At 32.4% G+C, this 21,212-nt stretch overlaps 1 protein-coding gene across 1 annotated transcript in view; it reads left to right on the forward strand.

The window, feature by feature from the left end:
* Positions 1-21,212, forward strand: part of LOC105550981 (protein piccolo) — a gene marked incomplete at its 3' end in the record, with an annotated part of 283,932 nt that overhangs the window by 246,389 nt on the left and 16,331 nt on the right. Inside the window, exons 9-11 of the mRNA XM_011996071.1 lie at positions 3,249-5,436; positions 11,093-11,229; positions 17,332-17,422. Of these exons, the coding sequence (XP_011851461.1) occupies positions 3,249-5,436; positions 11,093-11,229; positions 17,332-17,422 (2,416 nt within the window). The remainder of the gene's footprint in view (positions 1-3,248; positions 5,437-11,092; positions 11,230-17,331; positions 17,423-21,212) is intronic.

Below are 21,212 nucleotides of genomic sequence, written 5' to 3' on the forward strand. Positions count from 1 at the left end.
AGTATACATATGTAACAAACCTGCACGTTATGCACATGTACCCTACAACTTAAAGTATAATAATAATAAATAAATAAATAATAAATAAATAAATAAAATCTATTGCTTTCTCTCAACTAGCCATTAATGCTGTTTGATCCTCTAATGGTTTCTCAGTGGGCATCCATTTATTTCTTTATTTCTAAAGAAATAAATCTCTTCTTTAGAACAAAGATTTATTTCAAACTGTCAGTGCAGCTAAAAGCCTTGGTTTCTTTGGTCTGAACTATGTTTTAAAACCATTTAAAATAGAGACCAAAATTTAAAAATATGGATTTCCTACTTCTCTTGAATGAAACAGATCTCATCACACTGGGTCTCTATTTCTTCATGGCAACAATATTCTGGAGCCAGCCTTGACAGATGGAACTTAAATTCTCAAGTCAACACATTCACTCCATTACCTTCTGGCTCCTGTAGGCTTTTGGGTTATAGCCTTTGCAATAGTCAAGTAATCCTCCATTTTCATTCCCAGTAGAACTTTCCTGATATGACCTATAATTTTTTCTCTCTTTTTTTTAAATTATACTTTAAGTTCTGGGATACATGTGCAGAATGTGCAGGTTTGTTATTTAGGTATACACATGCCATGTTGGTTTGCTGCACCCATCAACACATAAGAGCATATGACAAGTATAGTGATTGGTCGGTATTTGCTCTCTTTTTTCTCGCCTAAGCGCAAGAGGTGCAAGCCTACCTTACAGATGCGTACAATATATAATTATTTGTAATGTGCATTTTGAAAAGAAGTGACTTCCAAGTTCAAATATAGCTTCTACTCTGGGCTTCTTTGGGACTTGAATTTTCAACCATTATTAAGTTCTTTGGACTATGAAAATGTTATCAGTGGTTATATTTAAAACTTCTGATAGTCACCAAACATTAGAATAAAAGATTGGTCATATTTTTCGTTTCATATTCTCTTTTTATTGCATCTTTGTTAGGCATCACAATCTTGAGTAACACAATTAAATACCCTTTTGTCAAACCATTTCATAATCATAATCATGTAGAATAGGTAAACATTTTAAATTTTCAAATTCTTGTGCATATACCAGATCTACCACATACATAGTAAGAAAAAACAAATAGTATGTAGTTTTTAGCCTCCAGTTGAACAACATTATAATCAGAGGACTGAAGATGTTGTTGTGGAACAACTTTTTAAAAAACATGACATATCCATGTTAATATTTTGGAAAAATATCAAGAAAATTATTGTAGGATCTTAATTTTTATTTTATTACCATTTAATTATGGCCCATTGATATTCAACATGTTACATGTGCACTTTTTTACAAGTGAAAAAAAAATGTAGAGATCTAGAATGTGGGTTAATGAAGAAACCATAGTTTTCTATAGAAATACAGAGACTTTTAAAGGAACTGATATTAATGGGTACCTGTAATGTGAAATAAGTATTTTACATAGTTGTCTCACTTGATCTTTATAACAATTCTGTGACTTAATTGTGAGTGTTTTATAAAATGAAAAGAATTGAGGATGAGTAGGAAGAAATAAATGACATGTCAAACAGCTGCCTTGGGAACTTCAATACCCCATATACCTTGGGATTGGTCTATGAGGAAAAACAAACTACTGCACCAAAGTCACTTTACCTTATTTCAAAGATTCATAACCTTTATTCATTTCCATCCAAATATTTTAAATTTTAGAAACACATAAACTTCAATAAACATTTAAGATTTTGTTTCATATTATGATGTCTATTAAGGGAACAAATAGTGGGGTTACATGACGGGAGCAGAAATATGATAACAGAAAACAGACAAAAACTATCAAGGAAATGAATTTGAAAATAATTAAAAGGCAATGAAAGTACAGAGTCTTGGAAAAATGTGATCTAATTAATAAGGTACAATTTTCAGGTACAACATTTATAGACTCTTACTTTTTCTGTTTTCTGCCCTCAATATTTGGTGACTGGGGAAAAATTGGAGAATTAATGTATTTGGATTACAATAGAAAGAAAAGAAAAGAAATCATCTTTTAAAGAATATGCAACTGGATAGCAAAAGACCTGAGATCTAGTCGTAAATGTGCCATTGAACACTTAGGTAACTTTGAGTACATCAGTTTATTTTAACTATAAGTGCTCAAAGCAATCTCTCATGTCTTTTGATACTCTAAAATTGTATGATTCTCAAGACCTTCAATTCTTAGAAAGCAAGTTTATGACAAATTAACCAAATAAAATGAAAAATATCTGAAAACTCACCAACTTTATACTTTTATCTGATTTTTTAAAAGGTTCCAGTGGATTTTTATTGGTCAGTTATTTTTGCTTCACATGGAAGTTACTAGAGTATTAAAAAGAAACTATACTGCAGGATAATAAAGTCAAAGAAAACATAAGATCCAAATAGTCATGAAAATCTTGAAATATTAAATAGAAAATTAGTCCAGACTATACCTTTTTTAGAAAAAAAAAAAGTAGGCCGGGCGCGGTGGCTCACGCCTGTAATCCCAGCACTTTGGGAGGCCGAGGCGGGCGGATCACGAGGTCAGGAGATCGAGACCATCCTGGCTAACACGGTGAAACCCCGTCTCTACTAAAAATGCAAAAAATTAGCCGGGCGAGGCGGCGGGCGCCTGTAGTCCCAGCTACTCGGGAGGCTGAGGCAGGAGAATGGCGTGAACCCGGGAGGCGGAGCTTGCAGTGAGTCGAGATCGCGCCACTGCACTCCAGCCTGGGCGACTAAGCGAGACTCTGTCTCAAAAAAAAAAAAAAAAGTAATAGATAATTTGAAGATGTAATTTAAAAAATAGGAATGACAACCACTCCAGGGGTCAAAAGTAGGAATGAGAAGATAGGCGTAATATCAATGTCACATGGTAAATGAACATCTTCAACAAATGTAATTTAAATTTTAGATGGTTAACAAAACACTTGGGAAATAGATTCAGTAAATAATCTTATGTATATTAATTTAGATGAAAAATGAGTTTTTGTAACTGCTAATGTTATAGGAGTTACAATTAACCAATTTATTTAAAATATTATTTTTCAGTTAATTGTATTGGTGACCAGTACTTGAAATTATATGTATATATTTTATTTTATCATGCTGTGATAGCAAAATCATATGGGAAATCATTTTTATTAAATATAATTCATGGAAGTTGATTTGGTTTTTATTTTATTTTTCTTTATAATAAAGTACTATATTTTGTTTACTTGATTATAGACTAAAGGTTCTCAAACCATGACACCCTCTGGAGCCCAGAAAAAAGTTAAAAGAACTCTGCCAAATCCACCTCCTGAGGAGATTTCCACAGGAACTCAGTCCACATTCAGCACAATGGGCACAGTTTCCAGGAGAAGGATCTGCAGAACCAACACAATGGCACGAGCCAAGATTCTCCAGGACATAGACAGAGAGCTTGATCTTGTGGAAAGGGAATCTGCAAAGCTTAGAAAGAAACAAGCAGAGCTTGATGAAGAAGAAAAGGAGATTGATGCCAAGCTACGATACCTGGAAATGGGAATTAACAGGAGGAAAGAGGCATTATTAAAGGAGAGAGAAAAGAGAGAACGAGCTTACCTCCAGGGAGTAGCTGAGGATCGTGACTACATGTCTGACAGTGAAGTAAGTAGCACAAGACCAGCCCGAATAGAAAGTCAGCATGGCATTGAGCGACCAAGAACTGCTCCCCAAACTGAATTCAGCCAGTTTATACCACCACAAACCCAAACAGAATCTCAACTAGTTCCTCCGACAAGTCCTTACACACAATACCAATACTCTTCCCCTGCTCTTCCTACCCAAGCACCCACCTCATACACCCAACAATCTCATTTTCAGCAACAAACTTTGTATCATCAGCAAGTTTCACCTTATCAGACTCAGCCAACATTCCAAGCTGTGGCAACAATGTCCTTCACACCTCAAGCTCAACCTACGCCAACCCCACAGCCTTCTTATCAGTTACCTTCACAGATGATGGTGATACAACAGAAGCCACGGCAAACTACATTATATTTGGAGCCCAAGATAACCTCAAACTATGAAGTGATTCGCAACCAACCCCTTATGATAGCACCTGTTTCTACTGATAACACATACGCTGTTTCCCATCTTGGTAGTAAGTACAATAGTTTAGACTTGAGAATAGGTTTGGAGGAAAGAAGTAGCATGGCAAGCAGTCCAATATCAAGCATATCCGCAGATTCTTTCTATGCAGATATTGATCACCATACTCCACGAAATTATGTCCTAATTGACGACATTGGAGAGATCACCAAAGGAACAGCGGCGTTAAGCACTGCATTTAGCCTTCATGAAAAGGATCTGTCAAAAACAGACCGTCTCCTTCGAACCACTGAGACACGCCGGTCTCAAGAAGTGACAGATTTCCTAGCACCTTTACAGTCTTCCTCTAGATTGCATAGTTATGTGAAGGCGGAGGAAGACCCAATGGAGGATCCTTATGAGTTAAAGCTTCTGAAACATCAGATTAAACAGGAATTTCGTAGAGGGACAGAGAGCTTAGATCACCTCGCTGGTCTTTCTCACTATTACCATGCTGATACTAGCTATAGACATTTTCCAAAATCTGAGAAGTATAGCATCAGTAGACTCACACTTGAAAAGCAAGCAGCAAAACAACTGCCAGCAGCCATACTTTATCAAAAGCAGTCAAAGCATAAGAAATCACTAATTGACCCTAAAATGTCAAAATTTTCACCTATTCAAGAAAGTAGAGACCTTGAACCTGACTATTCAAGCTATATGACTTCTAGCACTTCATCTATTGGTGGCATTTCCTCTAGGGCAAGGCTTCTTCAAGATGACATCACTTTTGGCCTCAGAAAAAATATTACAGACCAACAGAAATTTATGGGATCCTCTCTTGGCACAGGACTAGGCACATTAGGAAATACCATACGCTCAGCTTTGCAGGATGAAGCAGATAAGCCATACAGTAGTGGCAGCAGGTCCAGACCCTCCTCCAGACCTTCCTCTGTCTATGGGCTTGATTTATCAATTAAAAGGGATTCTTCTAGCTCTTCCCTAAGACTGAAAGCTCAAGAGGCTGAAGCTCTAGATGTTTCATTTAGTCACGCATCATCCTCTGCCAGAACTAAGCCGACCAGTTTGCCAATTAGTCAAAGTAGAGGAAGAATACCAATTGTGGCCCAGAATTCTGAAGAAGAAAGCCCACTCAGTCCTGTTGGCCAGCCAATGGGAATGGCTAGGGCTGCAGCTGGACCCCTGCCACCAATATCTGCAGACACCAGGGATCAGTTTGGATCAAGCCACTCATTGCCTGAAGTTCAGCAACACATGAGGGAAGAATCACGGACTCGAGGCTATGACCGTGACATAGCCTTCATCATGGATGACTTCCAACATGCCATGTCAGACAGTGAAGGTAAATTGGGCCTCAAACTACCCTGTTACTCTCAAAACTCAAACTCTTATTTTTCTGCATGTTTGATTTCCCTTCTCCAGAGATGTATCCTACTTTTCTTGGTGTGTCTTTTGCATGTTTACTTCGATTTTATTTCTTGTAAATGGAAATTTTATCTTGTGTATAGATTCTATAGCATGCTTTTCTTTATTTAGTTTTAGTTTATTTATTGTTCTGTTTCTTGATTGTTTGCTTGATTTGTTTGGTGTCTGCTTTTCTAAAACCATTATCAAATAATTCTGTCAATAAAATATGGTCATCCTATAAATCCATAGTTGAAAAGTTTTTCATTGTATGTTTCTTTCATTTTTTAAAATACATTTTAAAAGTTACTGATCAGTTTCTTTCAGTTTCTGGAATTATTAAAGTTTAGAGCCATGAAATACTATTCTGATAGACTTTGTAATAGAAAATCATTTATGGCATCTTTATGAGATCAGTGTTCATTAGTTCAGAAGATGTTCTATTTTTGAGAACTTTTGTATAAGTTCTTGATGTTAGTATAATGTAGAATTTTGTTATTTTTCTTAAATAAAAGATTTCTGTTTTATCTTTCTCATTATGAATACTATTATTTACAAATTTGTAATTTTGCATTATATGCTAGGAAGTTTAGTACTAAATAAGACATGAAAATAAATAATTGTATTAGTATGTATGAAGTATTCTTTAGAATTGAAACCTTGTAAACTTCTTTTGTGATTTTAGTTAGAGTTAAAACTTTCCTGGTTTGCCCATTTAGCCTTTTCCTTTGGTTTCTTGGGTTTTGTTTTGTTTTGTTTTGTTTTGTTTGTATCATCCCATGTTTTCGCCCTAAATTGACTTGCTAGAATTCCATGTTAAACAAGTGCTTTAATACAGTAAATGCTTAACTAAAAACTCATTTTAAGTAGCTCTGTTTTTAAAGATACACAACCATAAACATTTTTGAAAATTATGTAGTCCAAGTCTGGGATTGAAGAAGAGGGAGAAATGATACAAAGGTGTGAAGAGGCTAGCCTATACCAAGAGGATTCATGACTCTTGACTCTTGGTCCTTTTTTTTTTCATCTTCTTTCATTTACATTTGAATGTAGATGTAGATGGAGTTCTGGAAATAATATATGTTTGATCAAATAAAAGCGTTATTATTTCCTTCCTTTAGAGACTCCAAAGAACTAAGCTAACATGAACATCTCCCTTTTCAAACCTAACATCTTTCTTGAGGACTCACGGGAAAATACACATTCTTGTGAAAAGGAATTTTTTCCTACTTCTTTGTCTAGATGAATAGGATTTTAGAAATTCAAACCTGAATTTTAATAGATTTTTAACTGAACTAAAGTAATCGCTGTATCTGAAGGAGGACAAACTGCTTTTGTTTGTGAAGTTCAAATAGATTAGTCATTTTCTGATTTGTTTTCATCTCTACAGGCTATTGGATTGACCATTTTTATTGACAATTAGTTAATTGAATAAAATACTCAATTTGTGGGTTCTTTATTTAGATGATTATTTGAATAAATGTACATAGCAGGAATTGTGATATTATGTGGAAACAGTCTTTAATATTTCCTTACTTTTTACAATCCACATTTTATAAACATTTTATACATAAAAAATGACAATTGCAGAAGAGTAAAGAGATTGTTCAATAGTCATGTCTATAAAATAACATAATCAAACAAAACCCCTAGAGGGTCTATGGCATAACGAAATGCCTTAAGATGGTGTGTACATGATGAGCATATGTCTAAAGAGAGTTTGACAAATTGATTTATCATCATATATATTCTGTCCACGTGCTGCCAGATATTTAGATGTTTCTATATATCCTGATATATGGCATTTTCTTATGTGTACAGCCATATAAAAATAACAGAATATTCTATTTCCCTTTTATATGTTTGAATGATGTATAGGTCATAATCATCAAAGACTGTGTGAAAAACATTGTTTTGATAAAATAGAGGATGAGATACCATGCAGCATATAAAATTATGAAGTGTGTAAAGATGATGCCAAATAAGTAAAGCGATTAAAATTTAAATGAAATTAAACTAAAAAATATTTTTAAATTAAGCAGACAAGGAAATCATTCATAAAGATTATGTTGATGTAAATTTGGGCAGGAAAACTATAACAATTATATATGACTTATATATGTAATGGTAAGTGTGTGAATTGTAGTGGTTACTTCTAAATGATGTATGTAGTAAAATGTTATGTATTTTCTTTGTTTATATATCACATAAACATACTATTTTTCTTCTAATGAGTAATGGTCTACTTTTCGTTTGAAATCTTGAATTCCTTCAGTATTTAAAAAAAAATAGAAACTACTTTTTTTTCCAATCAATAATTCCCAACATTTATTAACTCATGAAGTATTAGGAATTTTTAACAGATTTTTAGCAAATATATGCTATATCTATATTTGAATGTACTAAGATAACTTTGAACAGTATAACATTCTACAGGTTATTTAGTATCCTGTGAACAAAACAAATTTAATTGCTTTCAAACTATTTGTTGTGTGCTTTTCCAAATTCAATTAAACTCTGTAAGTTATAGGATATAAGACAGTCATTAATATACTCTAAAAGACTAGTTGATGTTGAAATATCTTTCTTGAGGAAAAATCTATATAGACAGTTTATGTTGCTTAATATTTATTAATATTTTTAGCTTGAGGCAAAGTAGAAACAGGCCGGACATGGTGGCTCATGCCTGTAATCCTAGCACTTTGGGAGGCTCAGGCGAGTGGATCATGAGGTCAAAAGATCGAGCCATCCTGGCCAACATGGTGAAACCCCGTCTCTACTAAAAATACAAACAATAGCTGGGCATGGTGGCACACACCTGTAGTCCCAGCTACTTGGGAGCCTGAGGCAGGAGAATCGTTTGAACCCAGAAGGTGGAGGTTGCAGTGAGTTGAGATCGCGCCACCGCACTCCAGCCTGGCGACAGAGTGAGACTTCATCTCAAAAAGAAAAAAAAAAATGTAATTCATCTCATGTCCTCCAATATATACAGTCTTTTTAAAAGTATATATATTTGACCAATATGAGAAGAATTAAACTATTTATGTAACTGTAGCCTGTGGACAGTACTAGATCCAGAAATAACTTATTCGTATATTACTTTTAAGAATTCAAGAAAATAATGCCAAGTTTTAAAAAAAGATATTGTTAATCTCCTTCAAATGATTTGAACTAATTCAGAATTTTTTTGTTATAAAATTTACTTTTTCACTTAGATTTTACCATGAAAGGTGAGACAGTTATAAACAATTAACATTTATATACAACTGGTTCTAAACAATGAAAACAAAATTCAATACAAAAGCAGATTGATTTCATCTACTTGCTGTTGGTTGATTATAAACTCCTGTGCAACGGATGATAGTCATCCTTATTCAGTTACACATAGTGTTATTATAAAAAATAACAGAAAATCAAAATACATAATCAGAATTATTGGCAATAAATTGACAGAATTTGGGTCAGGTTGAACTTCTACTTTATTTCTATAGACACAGCCAAACAAAACACACATTTTAAAGAATTGTATTTCAAATGCAATTAAGAAAGTTATACATTCAAATGAAATCATGTACTACATTATAAAGGATATTAATTTATTAAAATAAGTATAAATTATTTTTCTATTTTCATGAGAAATCTATAAAATCCTATAAGAAGTAAGACAAAAGTAGTGTCAATGTCATTGAGAATAATCTAATAAATTTTAAGAGATGAATGATTAAATAATGAATTTGTTTTGTATTTACTTGTCAAATGTCTATTACACTAAATTTCTTGGTAAGTTCAGTCACTTGGTTTCAAATTAAGACTTTGGAAAACCATAATTATTGAGTAGATTGTGAAAAATATCTGCATCAATGAGGTTCAAAGGACAAATTAACATTTATTTTTAAATGTGTTTATCATAATTAGGATGTTAACTACTTTTTCTAGTTGATGACTAATTCTGTGCTTCATTCATGCCAATATTTATTCGATATTATGCCTTAGGCAGGGCATTGATTTTAGTATTGAGGGAAGGGGGAAAAAAAAGGACAATATGAGCCTTGCCTTTAAGCAGCTTAGAATAGGTGAGATCAGTCAAGTACGTATGCAGTCACAAAACAGATAAGTATTAATGTATTTTCTGAAATCTAAGACTGATGAACCCACGACACATCATTGCTCATTTTGTATTATGGGAGGGAAATGCTGTGGTTAAGTAGCAGTGTTGACCACAGGAGGTATAGAGGTGACTAGTAGTACATATGCTGTGGGTTTGCCAGTCCCAGCAGCAATGAAATGATGGAAATGGCCTAGGGGAAAAGATTGGGAGGAGGTTTTGGAAAAGATGATAGTCAGGAATGCAGATAGAAAAATAAGAGTATATTGTATGACCTTCTAGAAGCTGGAGTTTAGGAAAGTAGAGGTTGACAACATCATCAACTAATCTAAGCATCATCAACAAAGGATAAGCACTTGAGAAGCGTTGTTCCTTCTACTGTTTAGGAAGCAACAAAGTATTTCCAGAGACTGTTAATTAGAGATTCTTTTACAAAGAATAAAACAATTTATTAAAAGGCAAATTCTGTATATCAGGGAAAATAAGATGTTCAGTCATTATAGAATATCTTGAAAAGACCTATGAAATACTAATGAATGAAATTTAATTTAAAATAATAATTGTGTACCTTAAATATAGTTGCATTTTCAAAAAGGTATGCTGTGAAATTTTGTCACAGTGTAAGTATAAAAAGCATGCAACCAACTCTTCAATCTATCTTCTAAATCAGTGCTTCTCTTCAAAAAATAATCATTTTATTTTTATTTAACAATTATAAAAGAGATATTTTTAATATTAGGCTACTAAGTAATCATGGCGCACATATTCCTAATAGTAACACCAGAATTCTCTTAGAAACAAATGTTTTTGTTCGTTGTGAATGTCATAGAAATGTCATATTTTCAAAAAATAATGTTAAAGCCAGCAACAACCTATTGGCACTGGATTGATGTAATGATGGGAAAGTGACAGAAACTTCCATACACAAGGAATCCTTTTTTGCTTTCATTTTTTATTATACTTTACGTTCTGGGATACATGTGCAGAACGTGCAGGTTTGTTACATAGGTATACATGTGCCATGGTGGTTTGCTGCACCCACCAACCCATCTTAATTTTTTTTTTTTTTTTTACTAGTGGGTTGTGGGTAGAGTATGGGAGAGAATGTGTGGATGTGGGAACTGATGGGCTGAGGTTAAGTAGAATGACCCTTTTGAAGAATGATCACTTGTTCATTTATTTATTTTATCACGATCTAAATTTCTTTTTTCTCTTGATTTGAAATTTGATTTTGTTTTGTTTTGCTCTGAGATTGTGAACATCTGTGTGCGTCATTTTTTCTAGGCTATTCTATGGTTTAAAATTTTTGACATAATTTGATTTTTGATATAATAACAAAAATAATTTTTCTAGTCCTAATGGGAAATGTGTTTGAAATGCATGTATGGTTAACAAGCCTAGTGCATGCTAGTACTACAGAACATCTGCTGCCCTCAGTCATCTATATTACTTGCCGTTGCAATGTATGATGTTTCCTTGGTGTCCAAAGCCTATCATCTGCGTCGTGAGGAAACAGATTGGTTTGATAAACCCAGGGAGTCTCGTCTGGAAAATGGACATGGTCTGGACCGAAAACTGCCAGAAAGATTAGTCCACTCTAGACCACTCAGCCAGCATCAAGAACAAGTAAGTGCTATATTTAGCAATTTCTTTTAGATTTATCAAAAAAGACTCACTTCTATGTTAGAATGGTCTTAGTTGTCCTAAAAGGAATGAGATATTTGTCCATTCATTTCACAATTTTTTTTTCCAATAACATAGAGGAGTAACACAGCTTGCTTCATCAGCTATGACTGATTGAAATTGGACTGTGATACTTCTACCAATTTAAGTGATTGATTCCTCCAACAGACATTATTAAGTTTGAATAACATATCCAGCACAGCTATACAACAAGAATATATGGAGCTCTGAGGGCTTACAAGTGACTGGGTGAAATGGATTTGGGTAATTTTCAATGCTTGTTCAGATGCTAAGAACAAGTGAGAGGATGGCCAAACCAAGTGAGCTGGGATAGAAAGAAGGCTTAACCTGGGGGAGAAAGGAAGCTGATATTTTAGTGGATCTATTGCATGGAAATATTAGCTGTTTTTTTTATGTATTTTTGAATTTTATATACAGAACAACTCACATAAAGTAGATATTACTAATCAGTGTATTCTTATAGATGAAGAAATTGAAACTTAGAGGTAAATTTCACAATTAAATATGACACCAAAATTCATGATCTTACTCACTTTTGAGCAAATGAGGTGATGTTTGAATTGAATTTTGAAATACATCTACGAGATTAAGAGTTGAGTGAATTGAAGGAGAACCTTCACGTAAGCCAAGTGGCCTTAAATCAATTGCCTTACCAGATCAGATATTTGCAGGTTGTATACTCATTATGATTATTAAAATATCCAAAATAAATAGTTGACTTATTTACATTAACTCCTAAATCATCCTGTTTAGTAATTCGTTGATATAGAAAACAACCGTACTTTGAACAACTAAGAAGATCCATATAGACTTACTATAATTTAATTCAGTGTTTGTCATTTTGAGGTATAAAAGAAAACAAGGCTTTGACATTTATAAGTACTGTCTAAAATACATTGTCTATACTCTTAGATTTGATTTCTTTCTAAGCAATTTAAGTTTTCATAGACAAATTTCTACCTATTAAACAGAATTTTTTCTTAGAATTTTGTTCTGTTTTTGTATATGCTATCATATTTTCTAGAATTCTTAGAATTCCTCTCTACTATAAATTTCTGTCTTTAGTTTTTGATATCTTTAATACATATTTTGTTTAGGCTTATGTTTACCTCCATTAAAATGTCAATATAATTCCATTTTTTTTACTTCATGTAAACATATCAGCCTGTATTGAACTATGCTTTCATTAGCTTGTCTTGCTATTAAAAATGTATTTGTGGTTGTGTTTGAAATCTCATCAACTAGATCTGGCTAGAAAGTAAGAAAATTAATAAAATTATTCTGCACATTTAAAATCTTAAATTTACCTCCTTTTATCTACAAATTTGTCAGTTAAAAATAACTTCCTTAAATGTGTTTATTATATGAATCTCTCTAAAATGGAATATTTGTTATATCTTACCCATCTCATTTGCTTCTCTGAAGTTTAGTGTTTTCCACAAACCTAGAACAAGTCAAAGAAAACACAGATACTTTAACAAAATCATAGTAAGATCAACTGCATAAAAAGGGCAGCTTGTTTAGTAAATAACAAACAGGAATATTTATTATCAACACTACTGTTTCCATGGGCACTGAGAATAGTCTTTTCCACCTAATTTATCAAACTAATATTCTTTGAGGATATATTTAAAGTAATTTAAAGGATATATATTAAAGTGTCCAGCCCAAAAATATGTAAATGAAATATTCATATCTTTAAGGACATTCTTGTTTCAATTTTATGTTACTAACATACAGATTTATGGTTTTGGTCTACTGAGTACATAGTAATAATAGTTTAAATAATATATAATTATAGACAAATATAATGTCAAAATTAAGCAGAGAAGGTATTTTTGAGAATCATTTAATAAATTTCTTGCTATGTCTTCTCAAGTAGAAACATAAGGATTCTTGTTAGGTGAGTATAATTATGTGTATATTCTTGCTAAAAGTAATTTTTTACATTTGTATAATTTTTTACATTTTCACATCTAACATACAAACAAACAAACAAAAAACTATGTATGTACTACTGAAACTGCAACTATGCAAAGTTATAAGCTAGTTAAAAGTGAACAGCCATAAAACTGCCACACAGGCCAAAAAAAAGAACATTGCCTATCCCCAAAACCCCTGTATGTCCCTTCCAGATCATAACCACTCCCTTTCCCAAATAAGTAACAAATGTGCTGAGTTTTGTGAAAATAATTTGTTTTTCTTCATCATTTTTTTCTAAATAGATTCTACTATAACATACATTTTAATTACGTGAAGTTCAAGAGTTGTATTATATAAAATTCAAAATTCATGATTTTTGCATTATTATTTATCTTCAAATACTGTCTCCCTCTTTAACTCATCATAACTATATTTTGACTTGGAGAATCACAAAATGGCATTCTCATGTTATTAACTTCTTTGCATCTCTAATCATAAAAAGCTAATATTGAGTTCTTGGTACTAATAAACTCAGATGCTTTTATTTGAAAACATATGCATAACAAGAACTCATATTCATAAAATGCTTTGGAGGCAAAAGTAATAAAACCAATAATACTAATGCAAACACTAATTTATCTCCTTTTAAAACTCATTTGCATAAAACAAGCATTAGAGGGATAGAAGAATATTTCTGAAAATTTTTATTAGACACACAATCATATTAATTATAAAATAAACCAAATCTAAAAATCCATATTTGCTTCATTTCAAATATATATATATATATTCTTATATATGTGTGTATGTGTGTGTGTATCTATCTATCTATGTATCTATCTATGCTTAACCTCTGCCTTCTTCAGGAGAAATTCAGCTCTGCTTTGTGAATTGCACAGATAGCCTAATCTCTTATTTTTTAGTTTTACTTTAGTCACTTACTCTATAAATAAGACTAATACCTTTCACAGGGTAGTTGTAAAGGTCAACACTTCTTGACTATTGTAAAATCCCTTCGCTTTCTGCACTTATGCTCGCATCATCTGCAATTCCTCTGCAACTGCTTGATTGAGGTACATTAAGTTCCCATGAAAGAGCCACTCTTTCTCTTGATTCTAGGAATTCGAATGTTCTGTTTTCTCTCCTTGGACACTTTTCCTCCACTTATCCCTTGGCAAACCCTAATCATCACCCAGGTGTCCGTGTCCATGCCCCATCATGCAAGAAGACTCCCCTGACACTACCACCCCTACTTCCCCAGAAATCTGGGGTAAGTGTTCTTCCTTTGTGCTCCAATAGTACCCCATGTATTAGGTCTTGGGCTGTGAGCTTCTTGAGAGCCAGCAGCTCTCTATCCCAACTACCATGTTATATATGTGTACAGTGCTAGGAACCCAGCAGGGCACTCTGTCTCCTGCATCTAGAATGTGTGGTATTTAAGTGAGGGAATGGGTGAATGTCTGTATGAATACACAGTAAGTTAAGAAAAAGGGCATAAAGGCTATCTGTCTTCTGTGTATGAAGTAAAGGGCTCAATTCATTACCTTTTTGTTAACATACTCTTTATATATACAGGCTTGATTCATGAAAATAACTCTTTTTGAAATATTTGTAGGTAGGGAAGGACAGCCCTCTTTCTGGGAGGCCCATAGGCAGTAATCCTATCAATGAGGAATCACCAAAAGACAGTGATAACAGAGACCATCCCCTTGGGGAGAGGAATATAGCACCACTTGACATCAGTTCTGCCCCTTGGCTTTGTGCCTACTCTTAGTTGGCAGTAGCAACACCTACCCATAACCCCATCTGCTATAGGACTCTCTCAACATTCACCCTCTGTGGTTACTAAAAAACTGAAATTCATCTAGCTCATACATTTAATTCATACATGGAAGACATATAGACTTTTGATCATGCTGATCATAATTATGGCAGTTGCGTGTTTCTGATTTATTAAGTGGATTTATGAAGCTGCTTGCAGACAGCGTAGACAGTCTCTGAAACTATAGGAGATGATATGAGATGCTGTGAAAGCAATATTCAAGAAAATTAAGATGTGCAACATTCCTTCTACTATAAAATAAAAGGCAATAGTGGCTATTTGATAAAACTGTTGAAAAAATAAGGAAGCCTGATGATGACTCTTCTAAACTGTGTGATAGATTCACTATGAGATTACATCAACATCTCCCCAGTCTGAAAATTGGAAAGAATACTAAAAGACAAAATTGTGTTTTCTTAGTTTATTTTTGACCAAATGGAAAGAATAATGTTTTGGAATTATTATTAACTAGTATCTGAGATTAGAACAGATTGAAATAAAATGAAGTAACATCCAATTTTACTGAATTATCTGCAGTACCAAAGCAAAGTGTAGTTACACCTAATAGTTACAAAATTTTCAATACACACGATTTTATTTTTAGTAAAAAATAAAGATTTTTAAATGCAGATTAGGAAAGGAAAAGAAAGGAAGAAGAAGGAAAGAAAGTAGGAGAAAAAGATGTGGGGAGGGCAAAGTAACAGAGAAAGGAAAGAGTGAGAGGCAGACTGAGAGACAGACAAAAGAGATAGAGACAGGAGAGAAGTGAACAGCAGGCAAGAGACGGAAAAAGAAAAATGTAAGCACTTATTACAAATATGAATAAGGTTTTCAATGGTTTACAAAGTTAACATTAGTATGAATTATCTGAATTGACTTATTATACTTGCCCTAATGTTTTTATAATTTAGTAAACAGTATTTTTGTTTTACTCTGCAGAATTCACATAATATTCCTGGATTTAACAGGATTTCGCTATTGTTTAGGGAATATTTTATGTTAACCTAAGGCCTGCTTAACCTTATTCTTTCCTAAAGAGAAAAAAAGCTAAAGGCTAAAATTTTAGCTTTAGTTTTTAAAATACCTGTTTTATTTTTAAAATCCAGAATCCTAACAATTTTACAGCTGGAAATACTAGGACACATTAAGGTCACAAGAGTTTTCTAAGGAACCTTTCTTCACAAAATGTATACCTCTTTAGTCCTAAATTCTGTTTCATCTTTTGGAAACACACTTCTTAAACATTCTAAAATAGGTAATATGAAATCTTCATCTATATTAACTCTATTTTGGTTGTAATTTAAGTCAAAAATTTTCTTATGACAATACATACAAAATTCCATACAAATAAAGTCCTGTTAATGCAGATAAGAGTAAATATTTTGCCATTTCTGTCTTTCATTATTTCATAAATCTCTTTTGAAAGCAAAGTTCCATAAAATATAAAGTACAAGTTTGCATTTTGCAAGTTACTTTTGTTTCAGAAACTTCATTTCACCAGGTGGAAACACAGATAATGCAATCTATAATATTCTCATATTCAAGTCTCAATAATGAGAATTGAAATCTCAGATTTGCAACAGTAGCTTTAAGTGTTACTTATTCTACCCTAAGGAATGTCTAGGAGACATAACACTATCAATAATGCAAGCTTTGAATTTTAAAAAGTATTAAGTGAACAAAGACTTTATTTATTTATATAGAATTAGCCTCTGCATCTAGTTTACAATGAAACTTCTAGTACATGGGCTCAGCAGAAGTACAGTGCCACAATAAATCAAGCAACATAAACATAAAGCAATCCTGATTATGATAATAGAGATGTCAAAGTAGGAGGATCTTCTCTGTTTTTTTCTCCCTGGCACCACTTAATTGCTGAAAATTAAAAATGCTTTTCCATTCCTAGGCTGTCCAGAGCAAAATCAGCAGCTGGCATTTTCCATATACATTCTCTATCCGAGGTCATCAATATTGACTGCATACTACTGTAGTAACAAACATTCTTCAGAACCTATTGCATGCACTTATTAATTTTTCAAATACAACAAATCAGTTTGCAACAGCCATTGGTTACAAATGCAAAAACCATAAGAACTCAGAACCAGCAATATCATTATATAGTGTTCATGTAAGGTGTTTAAATTGCCATCATGTGAGAATCTCCTACTATGTTCCATTAATTTAATCAATGTGCTTTGAAATAAACCATTCTAATTATATATATTGCACTTTAAGTGTCTTTAATGTTGGTTTTTTACCTTATTACATGTATGTCTTAGATCATACAGATGAACGGGAAAACTATGCACTACATCTTTCCTCACGCAAGGATAAAAATAACAAGAGACTCAAAGGATCACACAGTTTCAGGTAAAGCAAATCATATAATCTAATTTTTTTTATTCTAATGTCAGATTGACATATGTACTGACATTTGGGTTTCATTTTAGATGACTCAGGACATTTTGGAAAACTTTTTATATCAAAATTGTGTTTTTAGAAATGTAAAAAAACAAGCAGGATATACATTTGAACATAAAAGACATTTATGACATGATCATCAATATGAGGAGGTACTAAATGGTACCTATTTGCATCATTCTTTTCATTAACCATATGTTTTAATGCACCTGGTATTACAATGCTCCGCAGGAATTGCTGTATTAAGAAATATGGTCACTGGTTGTAGGAATACAAGACATTCTTACACAGGAAATTAAAAATCTGTCTTGAATTCTTCTAAGGAATAAATTCCTCTATTTCTACTCAACTTGAACACTGTCAATTTATGCTGGGGTTTTGTTTGTTTGTGTTCCTTTATAAGCCAAAGCTAATGGTGAACTTTTTATTTGGAAATAATTTTGGATTTCCAAACGTAATACAGACATTGCTTTTGCCCACTCTTTGCCCAACATTACTAATGTTAACTTCTAATCCCAAAAAAGTGATCAAACCCAGGAAATTAACATATATATGATAATATTAAAATATCTATAAGCCTTATACAAATGTTGAATTTCTCCACTAACCCACCATTTTTTTTTTTCTGGTCCAGGATCCAGTTCAGGATCTAGTTCAGGATCCCACATTGCATTTAATTGTTTGACTCTTGCATCTCCTCCAATCTGATAGGTCCTCAATCCTCCTTTGCCTTTCATGACCTGGAAGCTTTTTGAAAGATATATGAAATTTTTATATTATAATTAAAGAGTCCATATTTAAATCAATGAGATGAAATATAAATTGTTCCAAGTTAATGAAATTTCAAAAAATGAATATTATCTATATTTTTAGTAAAGTATGTTCTTCGAATTTCATGGACAATGTGCATCAATAGAAAATATTCAGATACATATAATTTATGTATTATATATGTATAGGCAGTACATCTAACATGGTATATGTACTGTATTTTCTTTTTTAAGCACTGATATAACAAACAGGGTCTTTCTTCAGTGTAATTGCTATTGTTCCTTGCAGATCTTAGACAGTGGAACATGTGGACGAGGAACAGGTTTTGCTTTGAGCAAATTTCTTCTTATTTTCACAGAAAATGAATTGATTAGGAGTCTAATGTTGTTTTCCCTTTAAGAGTAGGTAGCTTTTCTTCTACCAGAGACAGATAATTCAGACTTTCAAGTTTTATTGCTGTTCAAACTGTATTTTAAGTACTGATGAAAATTCCAGGGTGAATCTTAAAATCCAAGGGCTCCTATTGTGGAAGTAATTACTTGCTAAAAACGATTTCAGTTTCCTCCAGCTCATAAAGCAAAACAACATAATATTTTCTAACAATGCCAAAATTATTTTTTCATGATGTACAATGGAAATCTTAAAATCATTTTTTTCCTAAATCATCAGAACCTATGCCAATGTGCCTGTGTTCTAGCTGTATTATTTTATACTCTATTAAGAATTATTCCTGTTGTGGGGTGGGTGGAGGGGGGAGGGATAGCATTAGGAGATATACCTAATGTAAATGATGAGTTAGTGGGTGCAGCACACCAACATGGCACATGTATACATATGTAACAAACCTGCACATTGTGCACATGTACCCTAGAACATGAAGTATAATAAAAAATATACATATAAGTACTCTACAAAAAAAAAGAACTATTCCCTCAACCTTATTATTTATCTTTCCTACTCTTCAGTTATTCTTTTACTTTAACTAGAAACAAGTTTTAAAACATAACATTGCAAAAATAAATGCTAGCTCTTTAGTAAATATTCTAGTCTCAAAAGTAAATTTAATTTCTTCCGCATATACATTTCACAAAAAGAGAAAAGGTTATTGTTTTGGACAATAAATTTGCTAGTAATGTACTATATCTTTTCTCTGAATGCCCCTTTTTCTTTTGATATCTACCTAAAGTAATACTAAAAATGGTTTCCTTGTTATAGTTACCCTGTATTGATTACTACTGAATACATTTTCCATATGTCTTAGGAAAAATAATCCCATACTATATTAAGTCTTTTAAAACAATCTGCATTTTATATTCTACTTCTACTTTTAATTGTTTTAAATACATCTCCATATGAGGCTAGAACCAGAAGTTACAATCTTTGACAGTGTCTGGAAGTTTTAAACCAGTGCCAGGGAAACGATGGCAAAGAACATTTACACTCCTGGCTAGTCTCTGTGTCATTTTCTGCTCAACAAAAAGCCTAGTTTGATTGACTAAATATTTGGTAATATTAAGGATTTATTGTTAGCTATACTTTCATTTATATGTTAATGTTTTAATTGAATTTATGTATTTTTTAAATTGTCTGATAAAATGGTATCATATACATCATGATGTTTTGAAGTATATATACAAGTTTATATGTTTCCTGAAACAGTGATAACTACATGAGATAATGCTGATATTAATTAGCTAGAGTTATTACAACAACTGTCTTAGCATTGTTCTATAATACAATATATTGTTATTAACTATAATTACCACTGAATGTATCTTTTGGAAATGCAAACTAAAATATTTACAGATTAAATGATATCATCTGAAATTTACTTCAAAATTAGTAGCTAAGGGTAGAGAATGGTGGAGATGTAGATGAAATAAAATTGAACATAATTTGTTGATTGTTGGACTTAGAGATTAACCACATTGGATTTTATTGTAGTCTTATATTACATTTCCATATGTTTAAATTTTCCATAATAAAATTGTATAATTACTGTCTGTTTTTCATGTTCACAGTGAAACAGCGGTATGCAAAAGCTTCATCAATAGTGAAAAAGCTAGCAAAACTAATAATTTAGCTGTCTTTGTGAGACAAGACAAAGATTTAAGCAAGGAAGTAGTAAAGAATCAAATGTAGTATATCTGTTCTTTTATGGTGGAAAATGGCCATTAGTGAATTTTAATTTTGGTTACATAAACTCATTGATAGTAAAACTACTATGAACCTTTTATAATATTTTAATAGACAGTTCTAACTTTATAAATAGTTTATAAAAGTTATATAAAACAAGCATACCTGGGAAATAAAAGAAAAAAATTATTTAGGAAAGCAAAAATAATTTCAGAATAGAAGAGAGAAGTAATGGTTTGTTTTGTTTGGTTTTCAACGTTCTTCTGTGTGGTTCTCAAAATAATGTCAGTGGGACCCTCATGATCTCAAAGATTCTTTCAGGGGGGGTCCACAATTCAAGACTATTTTAATAGTAATGCAAAGGCAGAATTTGCCTTTTTCACGCTCATCCATTTATGAATATACAATATAGTTTTTCAGAGGTTATTTAATGTGTGACTTCACGAGAGATTTGATACAGAAGTAGCTGTGAAAATTCAACTGGCTTCTGTTAAGTCCAAATTAAGCCGATTTACAAAAATTTAAAACAGCATTCCCCTTCTCATGAATTTTGCTTATAAAATAGTTATTTTTAATAAAATATTTGTTTTAACATGGAACAAGTCTGTTATTTTAAATGTGTTAATATTTTTAATTCTCAATTTTAACTTACAATATGGAAAATATACTATTTTTTATATAGCTGTAACATATATAAAGAAAAACTGCTTGAGATACTCAGTAATATTAAAGAGGATATATGTTTCCCCAAACCAAAAGCTTGAAAGCCACTGCTATAACAATATCTACAGTGAAATTCTTTTTCAAAAAGGAAATATACTTTTTTCTCATT

This window comes from Mandrillus leucophaeus, unplaced genomic scaffold (assembly GCF_000951045.1).
Source record: "Mandrillus leucophaeus isolate KB7577 unplaced genomic scaffold, Mleu.le_1.0 Scaffold50, whole genome shotgun sequence".
NCBI classification, from domain to species: domain Eukaryota; kingdom Metazoa; phylum Chordata; class Mammalia; order Primates; family Cercopithecidae; genus Mandrillus; species Mandrillus leucophaeus.